General features: G+C 44.7%; 1 protein-coding gene and 1 pseudogene across 1 annotated transcript; one reads left to right on the top strand and one right to left on the bottom strand.

The window, feature by feature from the left end:
- The first annotated feature begins 625 nt into the window (after window positions 1-625).
- Window positions 626-5,364, top strand: LOC124677415 (annotated as a pseudogene).
- A 9,434-nt stretch (window positions 5,365-14,798) lies between these two features.
- Window positions 14,799-17,908, bottom strand: LOC124648860 (E3 ubiquitin-protein ligase UPL5-like). Its single transcript, XM_047188555.1, has 3 exons — window positions 16,308-17,908; window positions 15,565-16,018; window positions 14,799-15,237 (listed from the first exon to the last, which is right to left on the bottom strand). Exons 1-3 carry the CDS (start codon window positions 17,906-17,908, stop codon window positions 14,971-14,973), a joined length of 2,322 nt encoding a protein of 773 aa, XP_047044511.1. The 3' UTR covers window positions 14,799-14,970.
- Window positions 17,909-19,616: the final 1,708 nt, after the last annotated feature.

The following is a 19,616-nucleotide window of genomic DNA, read 5'->3' as shown; positions in this document are numbered from 1 at the left end:
TGTGTGCTTAATTCCTTACACAGATTAATAGGCACAGACCACAACAAACCAAACACTTCCGTGTTATTCTGAAAGAGTGACTTAAGATAAACACATTGCTTTTTATTTTGTATCTTCAGCAAAACTTTACGTAAAATGTAATGACTTGGGGCTTCATCACTGGCATGCTGGGCCTTATACATGGATTTATAAGTAAAAAACTGTTTTGCTGATGATACCGTCATTACATGTTCATGCTGCTTGATTGGACAATCAATAATGGGGTTTACTGACTGGCCTCTGAAGTGAATGATTGCATGCAAATGTATGTAAGAGTGGAACTATCATTTTTACAACCATATATGTTAACACTGTCATTTTACATGTTAAATCCATTCTAAAAGTATGCTATTCGCAGCATCCATTTGTCTATTCTGAAAGTTATAAATGATCAAAATTGAACTCTTCAGAAGGTAAATAAAAACTCGGTGACATTGGATTTTGGACCAGCTTATTTTATCCTCTTGTCAATGACACAAATCCATAAAGTTGAACCGAACCTTCTCTGGAAAATGCGGACATACTAGGTTTGCTGATTTTCTTACTATTGCAGGTCGCTAAACACAAATTCAAAAGGTACGATGTCCTTGTATCAAATGACTGACCGAATTGCCAGTACTATCTGAAGAGAAACTTGCAAAACCAAATATCGATTGGCATCTTCAGAAGTTAGTAACCAGAAATAAACTTAATTCTCCTTGCAGTCGCGATCTATTAGATCTTGACCTTGATTTTAGGAGTCTAGTTCAGCTCTGACATACTCCATTATGTCAGGATATCACTACGTCCGGACTGCATGTGTGTGCAATTTCTTATCGACAGCACTTCCGTCCAAATGAGTCCGATGGAGAATCCAATAGATACAAGCTGCACAATCAACCTTCAAGTACTGTAGTTCCGAGGTATAATGCCAGTATATGCTAGTGAACACACGCATAAAAAATAGGAGACGTCGTGATGTACATTACTACTATATTGACAGCTTGAGAGAATGAATTATGTAAGAGCCAACATCAGAGAAAGAACAATATTGCAGATGTCTAATCATATCAGAATTATATGTCCTGGACAACATTTCCACATCTTGAAAGCAACCCCTTTGATGGGCACTGCCGTCCAGGGAGATGGGACGTCCTCCATCTAATGGGACGACTTCATTGCTAAGCATCAAAAGTCAGTCACTAAGGGCAGGAATGTTTGAAAGGGCAAACCAATGTTTCCTAAATTGAAACCACATTTTTGTCATTGGACTACACGTGGGACCCAAAGTACGAGGAACACCAAATCCAAGGCCACTCTTTAAAACCACTACCAGACCCTCTCCTTCAGGCCTTCTATGAACTGACACTTCCAAGAAAAAGCAGGGACAAAAGGGACAAGGATGACACTGATATTGATGCCCATAGGTTGATGAAAAGTGGTGCATCACAATTAGGTACTTCCGTAAGCCTTTGAGACCACTTACAGATTCTATTTTAGTTGAGGCTTCTGTGGTTCAGGCTCTGCTGAACCAGATAGGAAAAGCAGAATCTAGATGTGATGTTACTCTTGATTTTAACAGTATACAAGGAGCAACAAAGATGGATGAAGAGGAGGTTCACATCGCGGTAGGAAAGAACTTCAGAAAAGAGAAGGCTAACATACTGTGGTCTACGGCTAAATTCCCAAGGGCCAGAATAGTTCTTGTCAATGTTCACTGGCCATCCAAGTGGATGCCCTTCAGTAAGATTTATTGAGCCAAATACCTTCCATCTTTTGTATAGTTTTAAGATTCGGATGTGCAGTTCAGTGTACTATCTTTCAACTTGTGTGTGAATAGGAGTAATATATGCCTAATCAAACTTCCCTGGTATGATAAATAGCCTTTTCCTGATCTCCTGTTATCCTGGAAGATGCAAACAGAGCAGCTGTGGGTACTAAAAATATTGTAGAAGATTGCACACATAACTTATTGGAACAAATAGCTATATCTGATTAACAAAGATATTAACAGGATAAATTATAACTTAATTTTATGAGCTGTATAAATAATTGTCTGTTTATACCCAACAACTGCAGTGGGTGGCAAGCTGTTATACAAGTTTGCAGATGAAAAGGAGAAGGAGATGCACAGAGGCAGAGAGACAGAAGCAATGGTCAGGATGTTATCACAATACAAAAGCCTGTGTGATACAAGAGAGGTATTGCTATCTATCCTAGTAATATTTTAGTTCAGATTAAGATAATTCGAGTTACAGCGGTCCTGATGAGTTCAAAAAGCTTTGTACTCATCTGATATTTGTTTGAGATCGTGGAATAACTTGGGCTAGCAATAATAACATAAGCTGAATAATTGTTTTTTCCAATATCCAATACTAACAGGTAAGCAGACAGACCATGTGGAGAAGGATCAAATCAGCATTACATAACAAGATAACTATTTCACATAAGGCATGTTTCGTAAACAGGCATGTACCTTTGCAGGTTAGGGCGCATTACATCACACACGAAGACATTCTTGGTGGTCTTGTCAACCTGGTAAAGAAGCTCAAAATTAAGAGAATCATCATTGGTTCAAGGTAAGATCGTAAAGTGAACTCATCCCCAAAATAGAGCATTTCCCCCTGGTATAATGTACCTTACCGCATAGAACAATATAACACTAAGCCAAGTTATGCAGGAAGATGGCAAAGCAAGACGTCCTTCGCAAATGCTGTCAGGTTTGGGTGGTGGTCAATGGCAAATATGTGTCCACTAGGTACAGTTTCTCTCAAGTCCATAACTACATAAGAACTACTCTCAGTAAGATATGGATCAAATCCAGTGATTAGTTGACGGATGAGATAATCTTAAGTGCAGTAATGATCATCTGAGGCATACTGGAAGCATTGGATATGGGGGGAGCTCTGAATTGTTGGCATCTATACATGAGCTGAGCGATGAATCTGATGGATACACAACACCACAAAGTGATTTCGTAAGTAAATTTTAGTAAAGCATTACACAGATGCAAACAATAACTGTTTCAGTTCAAAAGTTTATGACCATGGTTCAGAGTTTGGGTCCTAACTTGTGGTATATTCTCAAGTATGTTTCATTTCAGGCAGATGATATCATGGATGGGGATGGGGTGATTCAGTTGGATGGTGCTGATCAATCAGCAAAGGTATAACTGTCCTTGGTTTTGCTTTCGACAGAGCTAGTAAAAATGTGCATTAAGAACTTCTGCCTATTTTTTAAGTTTGTCCACACACATAAAGTGGTGCAGAAACAAATGACATTGTATTTGAATTCACTCCGCACTCAAGTATGTTTGACCAGAATTATACTTACCACTGTTGCCATAAAGGCAGGTTGATGAACTATATTTATGTGGTAAAAGACAATATGTATAACTTCCAAGAGGTGCAACTTGTGTTAATAACATTATATTTTGCTCCATTCCAGTATGATGTGCATGAATCTGAAAAAGGCATTGAGGAATCAAATGCTTATGAAGAGGCGGAAATTTTTCCGGATGAGGACACTGATGAATCTGATGAGATACAGAGTTCCAGAAATATTTCTGAAAAAACTGCAAAACTGATGGTACAAGTCACATGACACAATCTTTGTCACAGTTTATCCCGTTTGAGATCAGAACCTCTAGAGCTTGGACAAAAAAACATGACTAATTGAAGGTTCCAACATATGACTATGATAAAACATCAAAAGAAAATTAGTGCTCCCTCCATCGCATAAAGGATGTCTTAGATTTTTCTAAATTTGGATGTATCTAGGAACGGCATCCTTTGTGGGATGGAGGGAGTATACGTACTAAAGAAGATAAGCTGGAGACATTATGGTTCAGTAACAGATAAATAGGTGATAGAAAATCATAGGACACAAAGTGTATCTCACACAACAGCAGTACATCATTAAAAATCTTGATTACTTCTTCAGTATGCAGATTTTTGTTTTGTACAGGAGGAAATGGAGGAACTCCAAAGGAAATTAAAAGATCTGCATGATGAGGGCCATAATCATGACGAAGACATCTTGTCACCTAGGAAACAGAATGATTTGCCGAGGGAGAGGACCTTATCGAAAACAAGATACCCAGAGCTGCAAATTCCAGATCACATTGCAGAGTTTCCCATGTCGCGTATTGCGAAAGCGACCAATAATTTCTACTCGCAAAATCTCATAGGAGAAGGAGGCTATGGCCCAGTGTACAAAGGAAGACTAGGTGGCGTCACAGTGGCTATCAAGTTGTTGAGACCCCATGGTAAACTCCATGGTAGACAAGGTTTCCCAGAGTTTCAGCAGGAGGTAAATATAATAAACATTCTATCAGGTCATTCATTTAATGTTTGAGTATGGACACAACATAGCATACTGATAACTAAAAGAAGAAAACACTCATTCAGTACAGAGTAATAAGCAAGTATTCCTATCTGAACTGTAGTAGAATCCCAATAGAAACCCTGTTTCTGATCTTGCTTTAAGAGAACCGTTATCACAAATTTTAACACCATGTTGATCGACAATCGGTTAAATAGACGGAGCAAGTAACATGCTTGCATACCTTACTATTTGGAGAAGCATCTCCTGAACTGCATTATCGTAAAACTGTCAATCACGCTTGGAACTCTCCAGGTTGTAGTGCTGAGCAGAATAGAGCACCCACACATCGTGAAGCTGATCGGTGTGTGCCAGGAATCATGCGCCCTCGTTTACGAGCACCTCCCAAACGGCACGCTCATGGATGGGCTCTCCAAGGGGCTCCCCTGGAGGGACCGCATCAGGATCCTCTCCGAGCAGCGGTCCGCGCTGGCGCACCTCCACTCCAGCCGCCCCCACGCCATCATCCATGCGGACCTGAAGCTGACGAACATCCTCCTTGATGGTGGGAACTCTAGCAGGCTAGGGGACTTTGGCACCGCGCGCGTCGTACAGATGAAGCCGCTGGAGGAGGACACCATCTGCCGGCGGACGAACCCGATGGGCACGATGGGGTACATGGACCCCGTGTTCTTCACGACCGGCGAGCTCACCGCGGAGTCGGACGTGTACGCGTTCGGCGTGGTGATCCTGCAGGTGCTCACGGGGCTGCTCGACCTCAACATCGCTGAGCAGGTCCAGGAGGCGGTGAAGATGGACGCCGTGCACGGCCTGCTGGACGCATCCGCTGGGAACTGGCCCGGGGTGCAGGCAGAGCGGCTGGTGAGGCTGGCGCTAAGGTGCTGCAACATGGAGCGGAAGCGGCGGCCGACCATCACATCCGACGCCGACTGGAGACCGCTGGACATCCTGCGTACCATGGCGACTGGAAGTAAATCCCGGAAATGGAGTCAGGGCAGCTGAAGAATAGACCACAGTGCACCGGCAACTTGGAGCAAAATGTCAATGAACAGTAGAAGCACTTCTTTTGTAAATGGAGTACTATCCGTGGATGCACATTAAGTAGAACATGAGTTACAGTACAACATAACCGAGCAGTGTTTGCTCTTATTGTAATTTTAGACCATTGCACGACTTTTTGGAACCGTGCACCAAACATCTCAGGCTATGACAGCATGAAGGAATGTGTAATATTATTACTAATTTTCCATTTACGATCCTACTATAGCATCACAAACTAAACAAAAGAGATACTGAAAAAACGGATCAATGCATGGAGAGGGACCCAATTTCAACATTTTGAGCCAGCCTGGAACTTCATATTTACATATACTCTGCTTCGTACAGAAAGTTGTACTAGCAGAATGGGTTTACTTCAGCTGTAATATAAGGCGAGTGGTTCGACTTCGTGTTCGTGGCCGCCCACCAGGATGCACACCTACGATACTACGAGAGAAGACAAGCACCCGGTACTACGAAAAGAATGAAAGGTGTAATGCGACTCAAGTACTCACCCAATCGAGAAGCACAGATCGATGGGGATTTGCTCGGCGCGGCATCGAGTCGATCAAGAGAGTGAAAGAGGGGACGGGCGGTTGACTGGTTGAAAAATTCCATTACCTGCCTGCCCGACCGTACGCCCGCCGCATTCCTGGGATCCATCGCCGCCACCGCCACCGCCACCGCCGCCGCCTCGGTAGTAGAGAGGAGAGCGCCGCCGTGCATTCCGACTGCCGCCGGCACGCCCACTGCGTCATGACTCCGAGACGGGCCAGGCAGCTTCTTTTGCGCTTTGGGCCTCTCCCTCCTTTTTCGTCTGTTTCGTTTCCCCAAAGCATGTGGGCTCAAAATCACCCAAAGAAGGCGGTTAGGCCAATAACAGGGGGCATCCTGTATGCCGGCGAAACCTATTCGCCGCTCAAAGCGGGCGCTATTTGGCGTTCCGCGCAGAGCGGGATGGATTGGGCCGGCCCATTAGCAATGGCGGTGGTGTTCCTTCGTTTTTTCTTTCTTATTTTCCTCTGGTTTTTTCTCTGGTTCTTCTGCTTTTTTCTCTAGCTTCTGCTTTTCGGTCGATTTTTCTGAACTGATCATGATTTGAACTTTTTTAGGATTGATTTTTTTAGGTTTGAACTTCTTTCGAATTTGAACAATTTTTAAGTTTGAACTTCTTATTGTTTTGAACATTTAAAAATATGAACATTTTTCGCGTTTGAACTATTTTCATATTTGATATTTTTAAATTTGAATAATTTTACATTTTGATATTTTTAAGTTTGGAACATTTCAATATTTGAACATTTTTGAAATTTGAACTTTTTCGAAATATGAAATTTGTTCGATTTTGAAATTTGTTCATTTCTGAAAATCGTTCAATTTTGAATTATTTGGTTTAGAATTTGTACAGATTTGAATTTATTCGGTTTTAAATTTGTATAACTTCTTAAAACCGAAACAACGATGCAATATATGAGAACAACGACACGAGTAAATGGCACTGGCCCAACTTACATTTCTTTAAGCGGAGACATGGTCCCTCCCGCTTAAAGCGGGGAAAAGGAGCGCCCCTGTATGCCGACCAGTGCGGTGCCCGTACGGCACCGTACACCCTAGGCATGCCCGACGTGGCTTACTGGGCCTGACCCAATAGCATCATGTAAACGATTTTCTTTTTTCGGTTCTTTTCTGTCTGTTAATTTTTTATAATTTGAATATTTTTGAAAAATAAAAAATTATCAAAATCTGAATACTTTTCAATTTTAAAATTTAGCATCTCTGATTTGAACAATTTTTAGAAGTTTTTCGCTTTTCTAAATAAATGAACAATTTTTTAATTAGAACAAAATTAAATTTGAACAATTTTAAGTTTCAAAAAATTTCTAATCTGAACAATTTTTAGTTTAAACTATTTTCTAATTTGAAAATTTTTCTACTTAGAACAATTTCAAATTTGAACAAATTTGAAATTTGAATATTTTAAATTTTAAATAATTTTTAATTTAATCTTTTTCCGAATTTGAAAAAAATAAAAAAAAAGAGAAAGAAGCAGAAAAGAAAATAGAAAAACCAACAAAAAAAGAAAATGAATAAATAGAAAACGAAAATAATATAGAAAAACGTAAATAGGTCGAGCCCTATACCCGACCACGGTGTGCGGTGCTTGATAAGCACCGACCTGACCGATGTATAGGATTCGCCCAATAACAGGGGTTGTGCCCCTATTAACCGCCTTAGAGCATCTCCAGTCGCGTCCCTCAAAAAACGTCTGGCACAAATGATTTGGGGCATGTTTGGGACCGCGCCGAACAAAAAGAGACTAAAAATCTGTACAAAAAAAGACCCTTCCCAGCCGCGTCCCTCAAACAGCGTTCGAATGCATGCATTTTAATAGAGGGGACCACCCCATGTGGGAAAAGTAGGTGAGAGAAAGTGTGGGAAAAAAGAATGACATGTGGGGAGAAGGGGATGCATGCATGCGTCCGGACGCTATTTTTGTGTCCGGCGTCCCCGTAGAATCTCTACCGGGGACGCCAGACATAAAATGAAACGCTATTTAGATTTGGAGGACGTGACTGGATCGCTTTTTCCTCCATTTCTTGTCCGCCGTCCCCCAAACATCATTTGGGGGACGCGACTGCAGCAAATATGATTGGGGCTAACATACGCTACATTAGTTGCGCCCAATACAAAATAGGTGAGTTTTCTTTTTCTGTTTTGTTTCATGTTTTCTTATCTTTTTATTTCTATTTTCTATTACTATTTTTTCCTGTTTTATTTTAAACTTTATTTTATTTCCAGTTTATTTAAAAATAATTTTAATACTTCCTCCCATCCATATTATGTGCCGTTGATATTAATGTATCTAGACACATTTTAATTCTAGATACATCAAACGTTTAGCTCACTTGAATAGTTTATAAATATAACACTTATTTTATTCGAATGGTTTTCCGGTATGAAGATTATATATTTGAATGATGTTTCAATAAAACATTTATTTTATTTAAATAATAAAAACGAAATAAAATAAAATAAAAATGAGAAAAAAGGAAAAAAGAAAAGGAAAACAAAATTGAGGACAAAATAAAATAAACATGGAAGCAACGAGAAAATAAAAAGTAGAAAGGAACAAAGAAAATAAAAATGAAAAGGAAGAAACATGCAAAAGCTTGCTGGGCCTTCGAACCATAAGGCACATGTGTGCGCACTGCTCGTGTGTGGTGCCCCATCCGGGAGCGGTGACGGTTGGGCGTGGAGCGGCCCACCTAGACCCTCCCGATGTGTGCTCGACTCCACGTTTAGAGTAAATTACATTTTAGCACGACAATTAGGGCTAGGTTAACGAGTATGTGCCTCTTTTTGGGTAGCAGTTTTGGTGTGCGCAAAAACATATTATGACAAAACTCGATTGATCACATTTTAACATCAAACCTGACAACCCTATATTCTTTCCATTTCTCCTTCTTCCTCTCTCTTGCCTAATAGTTGTTGCGGTATGTACCTGTTCACTATTCCAATCGGCTTCGGCCTCCCTCCCACCGGTGGCTAGGTTGCTTCTGTTGTCTAGGGTCATTCCACCTCTCCGGCCTCCCTCTCGCTGGTGGCCGGGCCACACCTTCCTCCCTACTCTAGCTCGTACCCAACTTGGCCGATGGTGCCGCATCGCGCTCTCTACGCACCCCGCACGAGGCACCATCACCTCTATCATGCTACAGTGCGACACCAATCTGGTACAGCCTCATCCACACTCGCATCGACCCCGCCTACTCCAATTCTGACCCTCTCCTCCCTAGCCTCGTCTTCGTTGTGTGTATCCACCCCATCCTGAGTCTGATGTGCCTCCGACCAGCGGCGGCTCCGTACCTACTCCCAACTTTGGCAGCTGGCCTCCTAGTGAGCCTTGCCTGCTCCAGCCTGCCGACGTCGACCGGAGCTGAGGATCGTGGTTGTGCTACCCGAAGCTCATCGTGTGAGGTGGCTGGGGAAGGAGTGGACGAATGGGAAGCCCTCGTGGTATGGTGGCGGCCGGTAGGTGCGGCGGCGGTAGGCAGGTGCTTCGCTCGAGGGGGCGGGGGGGGGGGGAAGGATGGAACGAGAGAAATTTTAATAAGAAGATAGATCTGAAATGTGGATCCTCTGCCAACTCAGCATAATATCCAAGTGTAATACCTAGTCATCTCTTACATGTGTGCCTGTCAAGTTTTCTATTAAAACTTGTGATCAACAAATTGTAACATATGTCTGCTCCATTCTAGACTGCAATTTTCCTCCACAACTGGTTCGTCTTCCAAGAGAGGCGTTGATGCATGTAAAATGCATACATGAACTTTGTCCTTTATCATATTGAATTTCCACATATTTGCAACATATATGATGATAATACCATGTTTTACATTGATTTATGGGGATTTACCAATGATCCCCTTTATTTGGCTTATAACATGCAGAACAGGAAAACCTTCTTTTGTGTATTTTTCACTTTCACAGACCTACACGAAGTCAAATTGACCTGGGATTTTGGAGTGTCACTTTTTCATCGGGAGAAGAACCCTGAGTCCTGGAAGCTCACCTGGAGAAGCCTGAGGGACGAAAGAGTCCAGGTGGCACGCCCAAACCCTCAAGCGCGCCACCCCCCTCTTTCAGCCAACGATCGTCTGTTTTCCCTGATTCTTTCGCGAACTAACATATTTTGCCCTAAAAATGACTATATATATAACCCTGAAGAGTTCTCGGGATGAGAGCGCCGCACAAACACAGGAACACAAAAACGAAGGCTGCTCCAGAGAAGATTGGAGGGGAAAACTCCGCCGGGATCACCGCCTGATACGTCCAATTTGCATCACTATTTTATATCATAATTTTCTGTTATTCATTGATATATTTCATATTTGGAGATAATACTTATGTTATTTCATCTATTTTGCATGTTTCATGATTATTGGAGGATCACGCACCGGAGTCAGGATTCTGCTGGAAAAAGCGCCGTCAGAATGCAATATTTAGGAAGATCAACAGTTGACGGAAATTATATGAAAAATCCTATTTTTCCAGAAGACGAAGGGAGCCAGAAGGGGGAGCCGAGGGGACCCGAGGTGGGCCCACCCCATAGGCCGGCGCGGCCCAAGGCCTGGCCGCGCCGCCCTGTGAGGAGGGGGCCCACATCCCCCTCTTGCCTCCTTTTCTTCGCGTACGCCTTCGTCTCGAAAACCTAAGCTCCAGGGGTACATCGCGAAGAGCCACAGCCGCCTCTGCGGGGCGGAGAACACCAGAGAGAAAAGAGCTCTCCGGCAGGCTGAGATCCGCCGGGGAAATTCCCTCCCGGAGGGGGAAATCGACGCCATCGTCACCGTCATCGAGCTGGACATCATATCCATCACCATCATCATCATCTTCATCATCATCACCGCCGTCTCCACCGCTGCACGCCGTCACCGCTGTAACAATTTGGGTTTGATCTTGATTGTTTGATAGGGGAAACTCTCCCGGTGTTGATTTCTACTTGTTATTGATGCTATTGAGTGAAACCGTTGAACCAAGGTTTATGTTCAGATTGTTATTCATCATCATATCACCTCTGATCATGTTTCATATGATGTCTCATGAGTAGTTCGTTTAGTTCTTGAGGACATGGGTGAAGTCTAAATGTTAGTAGTGAAGTATGGTTGAGTAATATTCAATGTTATGATATTTAAGTTGTGGTGTTATTCTTCTAGTGGTGTCGTGTGAACGTCGACTACACGACACTTCACCTTTATGGGCCTAGGGGAATGCATCTTGTACTCGTTTGCCAATTGCGGGGTTGCCGGAGTGACGAAACCCGAGCCCCCGTTGGTATATCGATGCGGGAGGGATAACGAGGATCTCGAGTTTAAGGCTGTGGTTAGATTTATCTTAATTACTTTCTTGTAGTTGCGGATGCTTGCAAGGGGTATAATCACAAGTATGTATTAGTCCTAGGAAGGGCGGTACATTAGCATAGGTTCACCCACACAACACTTATCAAAACAATGAAGATTAATTAGCCGTATGTAGCGAAAGCACTAGACTAAAATCCCGTGTGTCCTCGAGAACGTTTGGTTATTATAAGTAAACAAACCGGCTTGTCCTTTGTGCTAAAAAAGATTGGGCCACTCGCTGCAATTATTACTCTCGCACTTTACTTACTCGTACTTTATTCATCTGTTACATCAAAACCCCCTGAATACTTGTCCGTGAGCATTTACAGTGAATCCTTCATCGAAACTGCTTGTCAACACCTTCTGCTCCTCGTTGGGATCGACATTCTTAATTATCGAAGATACTACGATACACCCCCTATACTTGTGGGTCATCACCGCCCGAGGGGTCTCCACCTTCTCCAACGTATTCATCATCATCACCATGACCAAGAGGGAGTAGTCCACCTCTATACTACGGGTTTGTGGCAGTAGCTTGATCTATTTCTCTCATGTTCTTCATAGTTCTTAGTGCCATATGAGCTGCCTATCATGATTATGGTCATATTTATAATACCTATGTGGTGGATCCTTATTCTATGATATTGTTTTATGAGATCTGATCATATTATATGGTGATATGTATTGATAGATGCATATATTGTACCCCGTTCTTAAGTATTTGTTCTGATGAAACATATGTGCAAGAGCGTGTGTGGGGTGATGTGCGTATTAGATGGAGTAGCCTGGAGTAGCATGGTTTTAGTGATTAGATATTGACAATATGTTCAAGATCTATTATGGTTTTGCCTTTCTTTTGCTACTCACTAGGGATAATGTGAATGCATGTGCTATCTTCATCATGTGATAGTAGTGGTGATATTGTTTGTTCAAGGTAGCATATTTGATATTCAAACTTCATGTCAAAGTACTTATTGCTATGCTTTGTTAATTCTTGGTACAGATTGATGAAGTTTCTTTCTTCTGGAGTATAAGAGAGGTGTGTAGCATCATCTCTATGTTAGGACGTGATGAACATATTAATTCTAATCTTACATATACTATCTGCACCTTCACATCTCATTGATGAATTGTTATTTATCCACCACAACTTTAAGAGAGAATAGTCAAGTGAACCCATGAACCCCGGTCCATTTTTTATCATAAGAAACACCTTTATATTGCTTTTTACCTTGTTTTCTATTTGCTGCAGTATTTTAGTCCTAAAATACAAAAATATTTAATTTTCTTATTTGCATCCAAAACACCAAAAATAATCAACCTCTTTACAATTTTAATTAGTTCTTTTATCTAGTTTAGCTTTTACTTGTTTTATTTCTACTTGTAGTATTTACTTACACGAAACCTTGTGCTTGACAACCACACGGTGGAGTTGGGGACACAAGGCATTTATTTTACTTGCAAGATTGCTAGAAGAAGGGAGAAGAGAATAATCTTTTGTCCAGTTCCCCGAGAGTTCGACATAAACCCTCGAGTCACCCTTGTAGGGAAAATACTTTGCTGACACAACACTCTGCCCTTGGTGTCCCAATGTCATCAGGCGAGCACTTCTCCCACGGAGGCCTATAGGTATTTCTCACATTGTTGTGTAGTTAGAGCACATGGTTGTGTAGTTAGAGCATCCCAATGCTCCCCCCAAAGGCCCCCAAACGGCCTTTGACGGTTTTGGGCCAAAAATGCCTCACACCAGCGTCCCCAAGCGGTATCGGCGTGAACTACGACCCGATAACTAGACCAACACTCCCATGCTGGCATCATGGCATGGGGTTGAACTAGGGGCATCAGCAACGTGGAAAAATTCGTGTAGTCATCATGCCAATGACACAACGCCATTCCAGCGGCTCTCTTTCTTCCCCTACTCCCACACTCGCCGACCGTTACGACAGTACTCCACTCCCATCAACACCTCCAAATCATCATCGCCACCTTCCATGAATTGACGCGACGAAACCTCGGCAGGTTGTACTAGAGCAACAGGACCTAGTACCCATCGGGTCGCCAGCTATTGGAGCCACCACACCGCTCGCGCGGCCAGCCGAAACAACCTCTCCATCATTGGGTCATTGCCATCGATGCCGCCTGAAGAATGTCGAGATGGAATGATGGTGAGAGCTCCAACGAGTATTGGATCGACGATATGAGTCCTCCCTCCCCTCCACCCCTCTCCTACACTAGAGATGTGCTTCTAGGTTTAGGATTTCTGCGAGCTTGTCAATTTTGGAAAATTAACAATTGTGTTCATAGCCTAAATTGTGCCAATTCTCAGTATGTCTACTACCCGGACATGGACTATGCGTGAGACAATCTCTGGTCCAGCATGGACCGGCCTTGCCGATCCCGAGTAGACCCCGCATTGTTGTATGCACAACCTTTTGCCGGAGAAGTCCGTTACTTTCGAAGGGATAGGCACATGACATCAGTACTATGTGTGTTTGAAGAAAATTTTAAGTAGTTGTGTGCTACATTGTTTCGATTTAGTAGTGAGAGAAATATCTCAATTTTTTTCATAATTCATATTTGTAGGATGGTATCAACTGTGGGTTTGTGGGTGGCTGATCCTCAGTGGTATTTTCCATGCAAACATGCATTGACCTCTTGGTGGCTGCATGTATGAAAATTTAATTGAAGAAAAGAGCAAGGTAGAAGGAAATCATTCTTGTTTAGTGAGGGATGTAAATCATTGGATTGATGCTGCTGTGAAGCGTGCGATGGAGCAAAACATGGCAAAATTGAAGAAGGGTGCGAACGATTCTGAAAGTGAGTTGGGCAAGATGGAGAAGGGTAGAGATTTGTTGCTAGAGGAGAAGGTGATATGGAAGGATGAAAAAGGAAAAACTGAAAGAGAAGGAGAAGAAGCTGGAATACTACATTGTTTGATCTTCTCAGAGTTGGGGATGCAAACAAGGACAAGTTGAAAAAGATCCATCAAATTTGTGATTAGTGAAATTTGTGTATCGAGCAACTTTGTTGATAAATGTTAGAAAAACCAAACACATAATCCAAATTGCATACAAATGTGTCAGGGGGTTTTATTTGGGAGGCGTCGATGTGGATGGCTTCGCCCGAAACAGCGACAGTTTCTACCTGCACCGATGCAGTGGTCGGACGCCGTTTGGGAGGGGGGATGCTGTTATTAACTTATTGTATGTCCTAAAGGCTGGGTACTACAAGTCTACAACAAACCATCCCAAACACATTTTCATCTGTGTCAAAACCCTCCTGATTCCTTTTGAAGAGAGCATCCAACAGCAAAAGCCAGAAAGTTCCCTTTTTGGGGGGTTGCAAAAAAATATGTTAGTTACCATGAATTGGAATTCACAGATGATCTATGAGTAGGCCCAGAAGCCACAAATTGGAAAATATCTATGGCGAGCACTAAAATTAGGACAGGAAAAAAAACATCTGTCATAACAGAAATTCTTTTCCCAATGACCAAATAATTTTGTGTTCTTTTAACTAAACCTGATAGTACATCACGATGATTTGCCTGGTGTCCAAAACCTCAACTATTTCAAAGTGTGTCCCTCATCCTTTTCAACTTCTGATTTGGATTTGGCTCGGAAATACACGGGAACGTAAACTATTGATACCCATATGAGACCAGCGTTGAAGCTTATATCTCACCAAAGCTATTGCTCACGTGGTCCTGGGCGATCATGCGTAGCCGGCTCAGCGTCATGTCGAAGGAGGTATAGCAGGGCAGGTTCAAGCGGTACATGCAGGTCCTTGAGGACGGGAGATGGTCTGGAGTCTTGGATGATGCCTTGGATATGTGCATGGATAGCTCTGACCCGCCGAAACCGTCAAATGGTAGATACTCCACCGAGGTCCAAAAGAAGAGCAGCCGTCTCTGCTCTTCAGCCGTCATGCTCGCCACAGCCTGGCATGTAAAAGAGATCTCAGGTGATTGTTACTGGCTCCACGCACACATATTCATATTTGATAATAAAAAATGCTGCATTATATCTAAGCAAAAAAATCAGATTTAAGATAATTGAATTTCTTCCTGGGAGTGTCTACTCTAAGTTGACCTGAAAATTTATATCTCTATCTCGAGTTAGGAATTCTTATTTATATGTCAATGATCATGAGTGTTGATTTCTTACTTGTGTAGTTGTTGGATACATTGAAGTTTTGAGCAGCCAAATAAAGTGAGATTAGAGAGATCACATACCTTCCAGAACCAATTAATCTGATCATCCTGTTCGCTGTAACCCCGGTAGGTGGTATTTTCTTTCCATTCTTGCACATCAATGGTGCTCATGCGTCCACCCAGCATCTGGTCAAGATCTTCAAGATCCAAGCTGTGGAAGAAAGCTCTCTGCAACTCCGGTCTCACGAGCATGAACCTAAACCCCTCAGCAAAATGATTTAGCTGATCTTTGGTGCTGTTCGCGAAGAGATCTTGAATCAGAAGATCGATGTACTGGCTTCTGTTCTTGCTATCAACAGGGACATCTCTCCCTCCGGGGAGGAGCTCAATGACTTCCCGGGACCCGAACGCTCCAACTTCTCGAGCAAACGTGAGACCCAACGCGTTTGAATCGATGAGATCAGGATCCATCTCTAGGATTTTCCTGCAGCTCGCGTACATGCTTGGGTCGGCGTCTGCAATGTCTTCCAGGGTGATGGGTCTCCCAGATAGCCGCAAGAACAGCGTCCTGTCAAACAGAACCCCCACCTGTATTTTGTGTGCCAGGGCTAATCCGATCATCCGTCCTGCAAAATCGAAGTACTTGAGGTGCAGTGGATCCGCTCCAGACGCTGCTGCTTCCAGAAAATAATATGGATACATGAGTCATAAAAAATGGCATTTGATCCACCACAATTTTGGATGTATGCAGAAGGGAAGGGAAGCAGATTAATTTACCTGGATTCAGGAAGAATCTGCGCCGGTTATGTGGACACGGCGAAAAGAGGCCCTGCTGCGGGTCGAACAGAGCGCGGCACACCAGGGTGACCCACTCTCTGGCCACCCCGTCGCCGATGGCTTCCTCGTTCACGAACTCCACGTCCAGGCCGGCATGGAGCTCGTCGCGCGTTGCGGTGGAGATGTACAATAAGGATTCAAACAGCAGCTGCGACCGATAGATGAGCACCTCTAGTGGCCGCTCCATGTCCAGAGGTGACAGGTCCGCATCTAGTTCCGGCAGCATCGCCATGGAGAAATGCCTCCGCGCCTCCACCCCGAGGATGTCCCTATGCTTGGAGACGATACGGGCCATGTCGTCTTGCCTGCTCCGCCCAGCGCTGGTGCCCAGCACGAGTGCGTTGAAGTACGCCGCATGTGCCATGAGCGTGTCCCGCATGGCGGCGGCAAACTGGCCGTGCGTCTCGGACCATGAATCCAGCGCGTCTAAAACAACCCAGATCCTGTCAACCGCCGCGTCCTGCTGGTGCTTGCTCGACGGCGTCGAGTCCCTGTCCGACGAATCCAAACTCGCCATGAACCCAGAGACCGACGTCAGCAGGGACATCGCCATCTGGGACAGTGCCGCTCCTGCGCGACCATCTGGCGACGAGTCGGCGGCACATGGGACGCGCACCTTTCGGCACAGCACCGAGAAGAATACTCTGAACTCGAAGACCGGGGGCACCCATGTACCCTGGCCCATGTACAAAATGAACTCGTCCGCCGTCTCCTGGGCCAAAGGAATCAGCTGCTCGATCAACCACTCTCGAGGCAACTCCGGCTCCGGCAGCGTCAGCCACCCGTGCAAAGAGAGCAAGTTCGCAAGCTTCCCTCTACAGTCCCTGTAGATCGGGTCGTTTTTTCCATGGGTCGAGCCAGAGGCGATCAAGCGGCAGAGCTGCAAGAACACTGGGGCCGACCACACCTCGAGATGAAGGGGAAGCCTGCCATCCGGAATCAGGAAGGACAGGATTGCCGACTTTCCTCTATTATGATACTTCCCGGAGTTGGAGAGGTAGAGGCGGACCAGAAGGCCGATGACACCGCTTTGGAGTAGGACGTCGAGGTACTCCCCCATCATTTCAGCGTGGTGTGGGGCTTGCCGCTGGTGGACGGTGCTGGCGCTGTCGAGGAACTTCCTGACGAGCAGGACAGTGTCCCTGGAGACGAGCATCCTGGAGGCTTCCGCAACAACGACGTCCTGCGGTGCGCCATGCGGTATGCCGAGATACCGCACAAGCCGGGGCATACGTTGCCTGTCGTTGCCAAAGAAGTTCCTGAAGAACTCTGCGGTTTCCGCGGAGACGAGCCTCTGGGCTGTGGCCGCAGCGGCGATCTGGGACGCAAGGCTCCATGCTTCGGGGTACGGGGTTAGGTGGAGCAAGGCGTCCGGCGGAAGACGGAGCTCGCCGATCGGCGCCTTGGGAGGGAGCTGCCGACCATCAAATACGGCATGCAGGTTGCTCCTATGCCCCACACCCGCGAAGCGACCAAGTAACTCGCCTAAAGTGTCATACGGCCGCGCCATGATCACAATCGTGCGGGAGTCCATGTTTTGGACAAAGAGCCGGATGGTGTTGGACCAGTCAGGTAAGTAGCCCGGCTCCAAAGGAACGGTAGCGGAGGAGATCGGAGTCATGTCTTCCTGGCAAACGAAGGATGATTAGTTTTTCTTGAAGGATGATTAGTTGAACATACGAAACTGAGACTTTCTTTTCTATAATGGACAATTTCAGTTGTGCGTTAAGCTTATATACAAATAAATAAATCCTGCCTCTGCAATAATAATAATACTTTGATACATAAAGGATCATCGAGGATGCAAATACAACACACTGACCAACACAAAGACTAAAACGACAAAAGCACAGAAGATGATTTTGTTTCTACCAATTTTGTTAAAATCTCGAATAGAAACAACTAAAGGCTTGCCTGTTTCCCTGCGGTGTCTCGGAGAAGCGAAGGTGCAAAGTACAAGGAGGGGCGGAACCACAAACACAGTTGACCGTAGATCTAGATCTCAGTAGCGTTGGAGAAGTTGATGGAGGGGCAAGCCTAAAAGCGGCGGCGTGGAGAGGTTGGGTATGGAGGACATGGGGGACGGAATTTGTTCATCCTACCGGCGAGGTGGCGGCGGGTCGGACTTGGTTCATCCTATCTGCGAGGTGGCGGCGGGTCTAGCGGTGGTAGATGGTACTAGGGTCCTATAGGCAAGGCGGCGGCGGCGGGTCTAGCGACGGTAGATGGTACTAGGGTTGCGGTTGGAAGGCTTGACGACCAAATATATATAGCAGTAGATTTACATAGGATTCTAAGCATAAATGGCTTGTATTCACACTTCATATTGTGGTGTAGGCCTTCTGCCAAAAGTAGTAGGTTTCTCATAGGAGACCGCAACGAGTTCAGACTATACTAATAATATGGTCAACTAGAGGGGGTGAATAGTCGAGCAACAGGTTCTCAAATTTAATTTCTCAATGCACATATATAATTTATAAAAAATAGTACCAAACTGATAAGGGGTTGCCCGATCTTCTCAGTAAGCACGGTGGTGATAATGATCACGCGATGAACACAGCGGAGATAACACGATGATGAAGTGGATGATAACTTGTATGACGCAACGAAGTCTCTCGATTGGTCCCTGTTACCAATGCAACTGCTCTCAACCCTGCAAGATATTCACAACTCCACACACTTGCGCACGTAGCCGCCGACCACGAAGTGGTAAGTTGCACCGTCTAATTCTCAATGGAACAACAGATCACACAACACTTTCAGGGGTAAACACCAAATCAATGCAATATGGTGTATAAATTCGATAAAGTTGCAAAGAAATCAACTATGAACTAGGGTTTATCTTAAACGTGGTCTAAACCTAATTTGGGGGCGTCCTGGGTACTTATAGGGGTTCAGGACGACCAGGGGTCGAAAAGATACATGAAAAACCGACCGAGATTGGATCTGGCCGAGACAGACTCGGACTCGGCCGGCGTGGGGGCCGGTCGACCGGGCCTGAGACCGGCCGGTCCGGTTTGGATCGGGCCTGGGACCGGGTCATGACCGGGGCGCCGAGGTGACATACAGTACCCCCCCCCCCCCCCCGATTGGCACCAGTGCAGGATCCGGTCGGAACCGGGATCACCCGGCGTGGGGGCCGGTTGGACCGGGCCTGTGACCGGGTCGGCCGGCGTGGCGGTGATACGTCTCCAACGTATCTATAATTTCTGATGTTCCATGCTTGTTTTATGACAATACCTACATGTTTCGTTCACACTTTATATCGTTTTTATGCGTTTTCTGGAACTAACCTATTGACGAGATGCCGAAAGGCCGAGTTCGTTGTT

Source organism: Lolium rigidum, chromosome 1, assembly GCF_022539505.1.
Source record: "Lolium rigidum isolate FL_2022 chromosome 1, APGP_CSIRO_Lrig_0.1, whole genome shotgun sequence".
Lineage (NCBI taxonomy): Eukaryota > Viridiplantae > Streptophyta > Magnoliopsida > Poales > Poaceae > Lolium > Lolium rigidum.
This window is presented reverse-complemented; position numbering and strand designations above follow the sequence as displayed.

Excerpts from the sequence above, each read along its gene's own strand:
- LOC124648860 (XM_047188555.1), bottom strand. The coding sequence starts at position 17,908 with ATGACTCCGATCTCCTCCGCTACCGTTCCTTTGGAGCCGGGCTACTTA. Across the intron at positions 16,019-16,307 it reads AGAGAGTGGGTCACCCTGGT|GACGCTGTTCTTGCGGCTAT; the intron begins GTGCCGCGCTCT and ends TCTGTTTGACAG. Across the intron at positions 15,238-15,564 it reads CCACCTACCGGGGTTACAGC|GCTGTGGCGAGCATGACGGC; the intron begins GAACAGGATGAT and ends TTTACATGCCAG.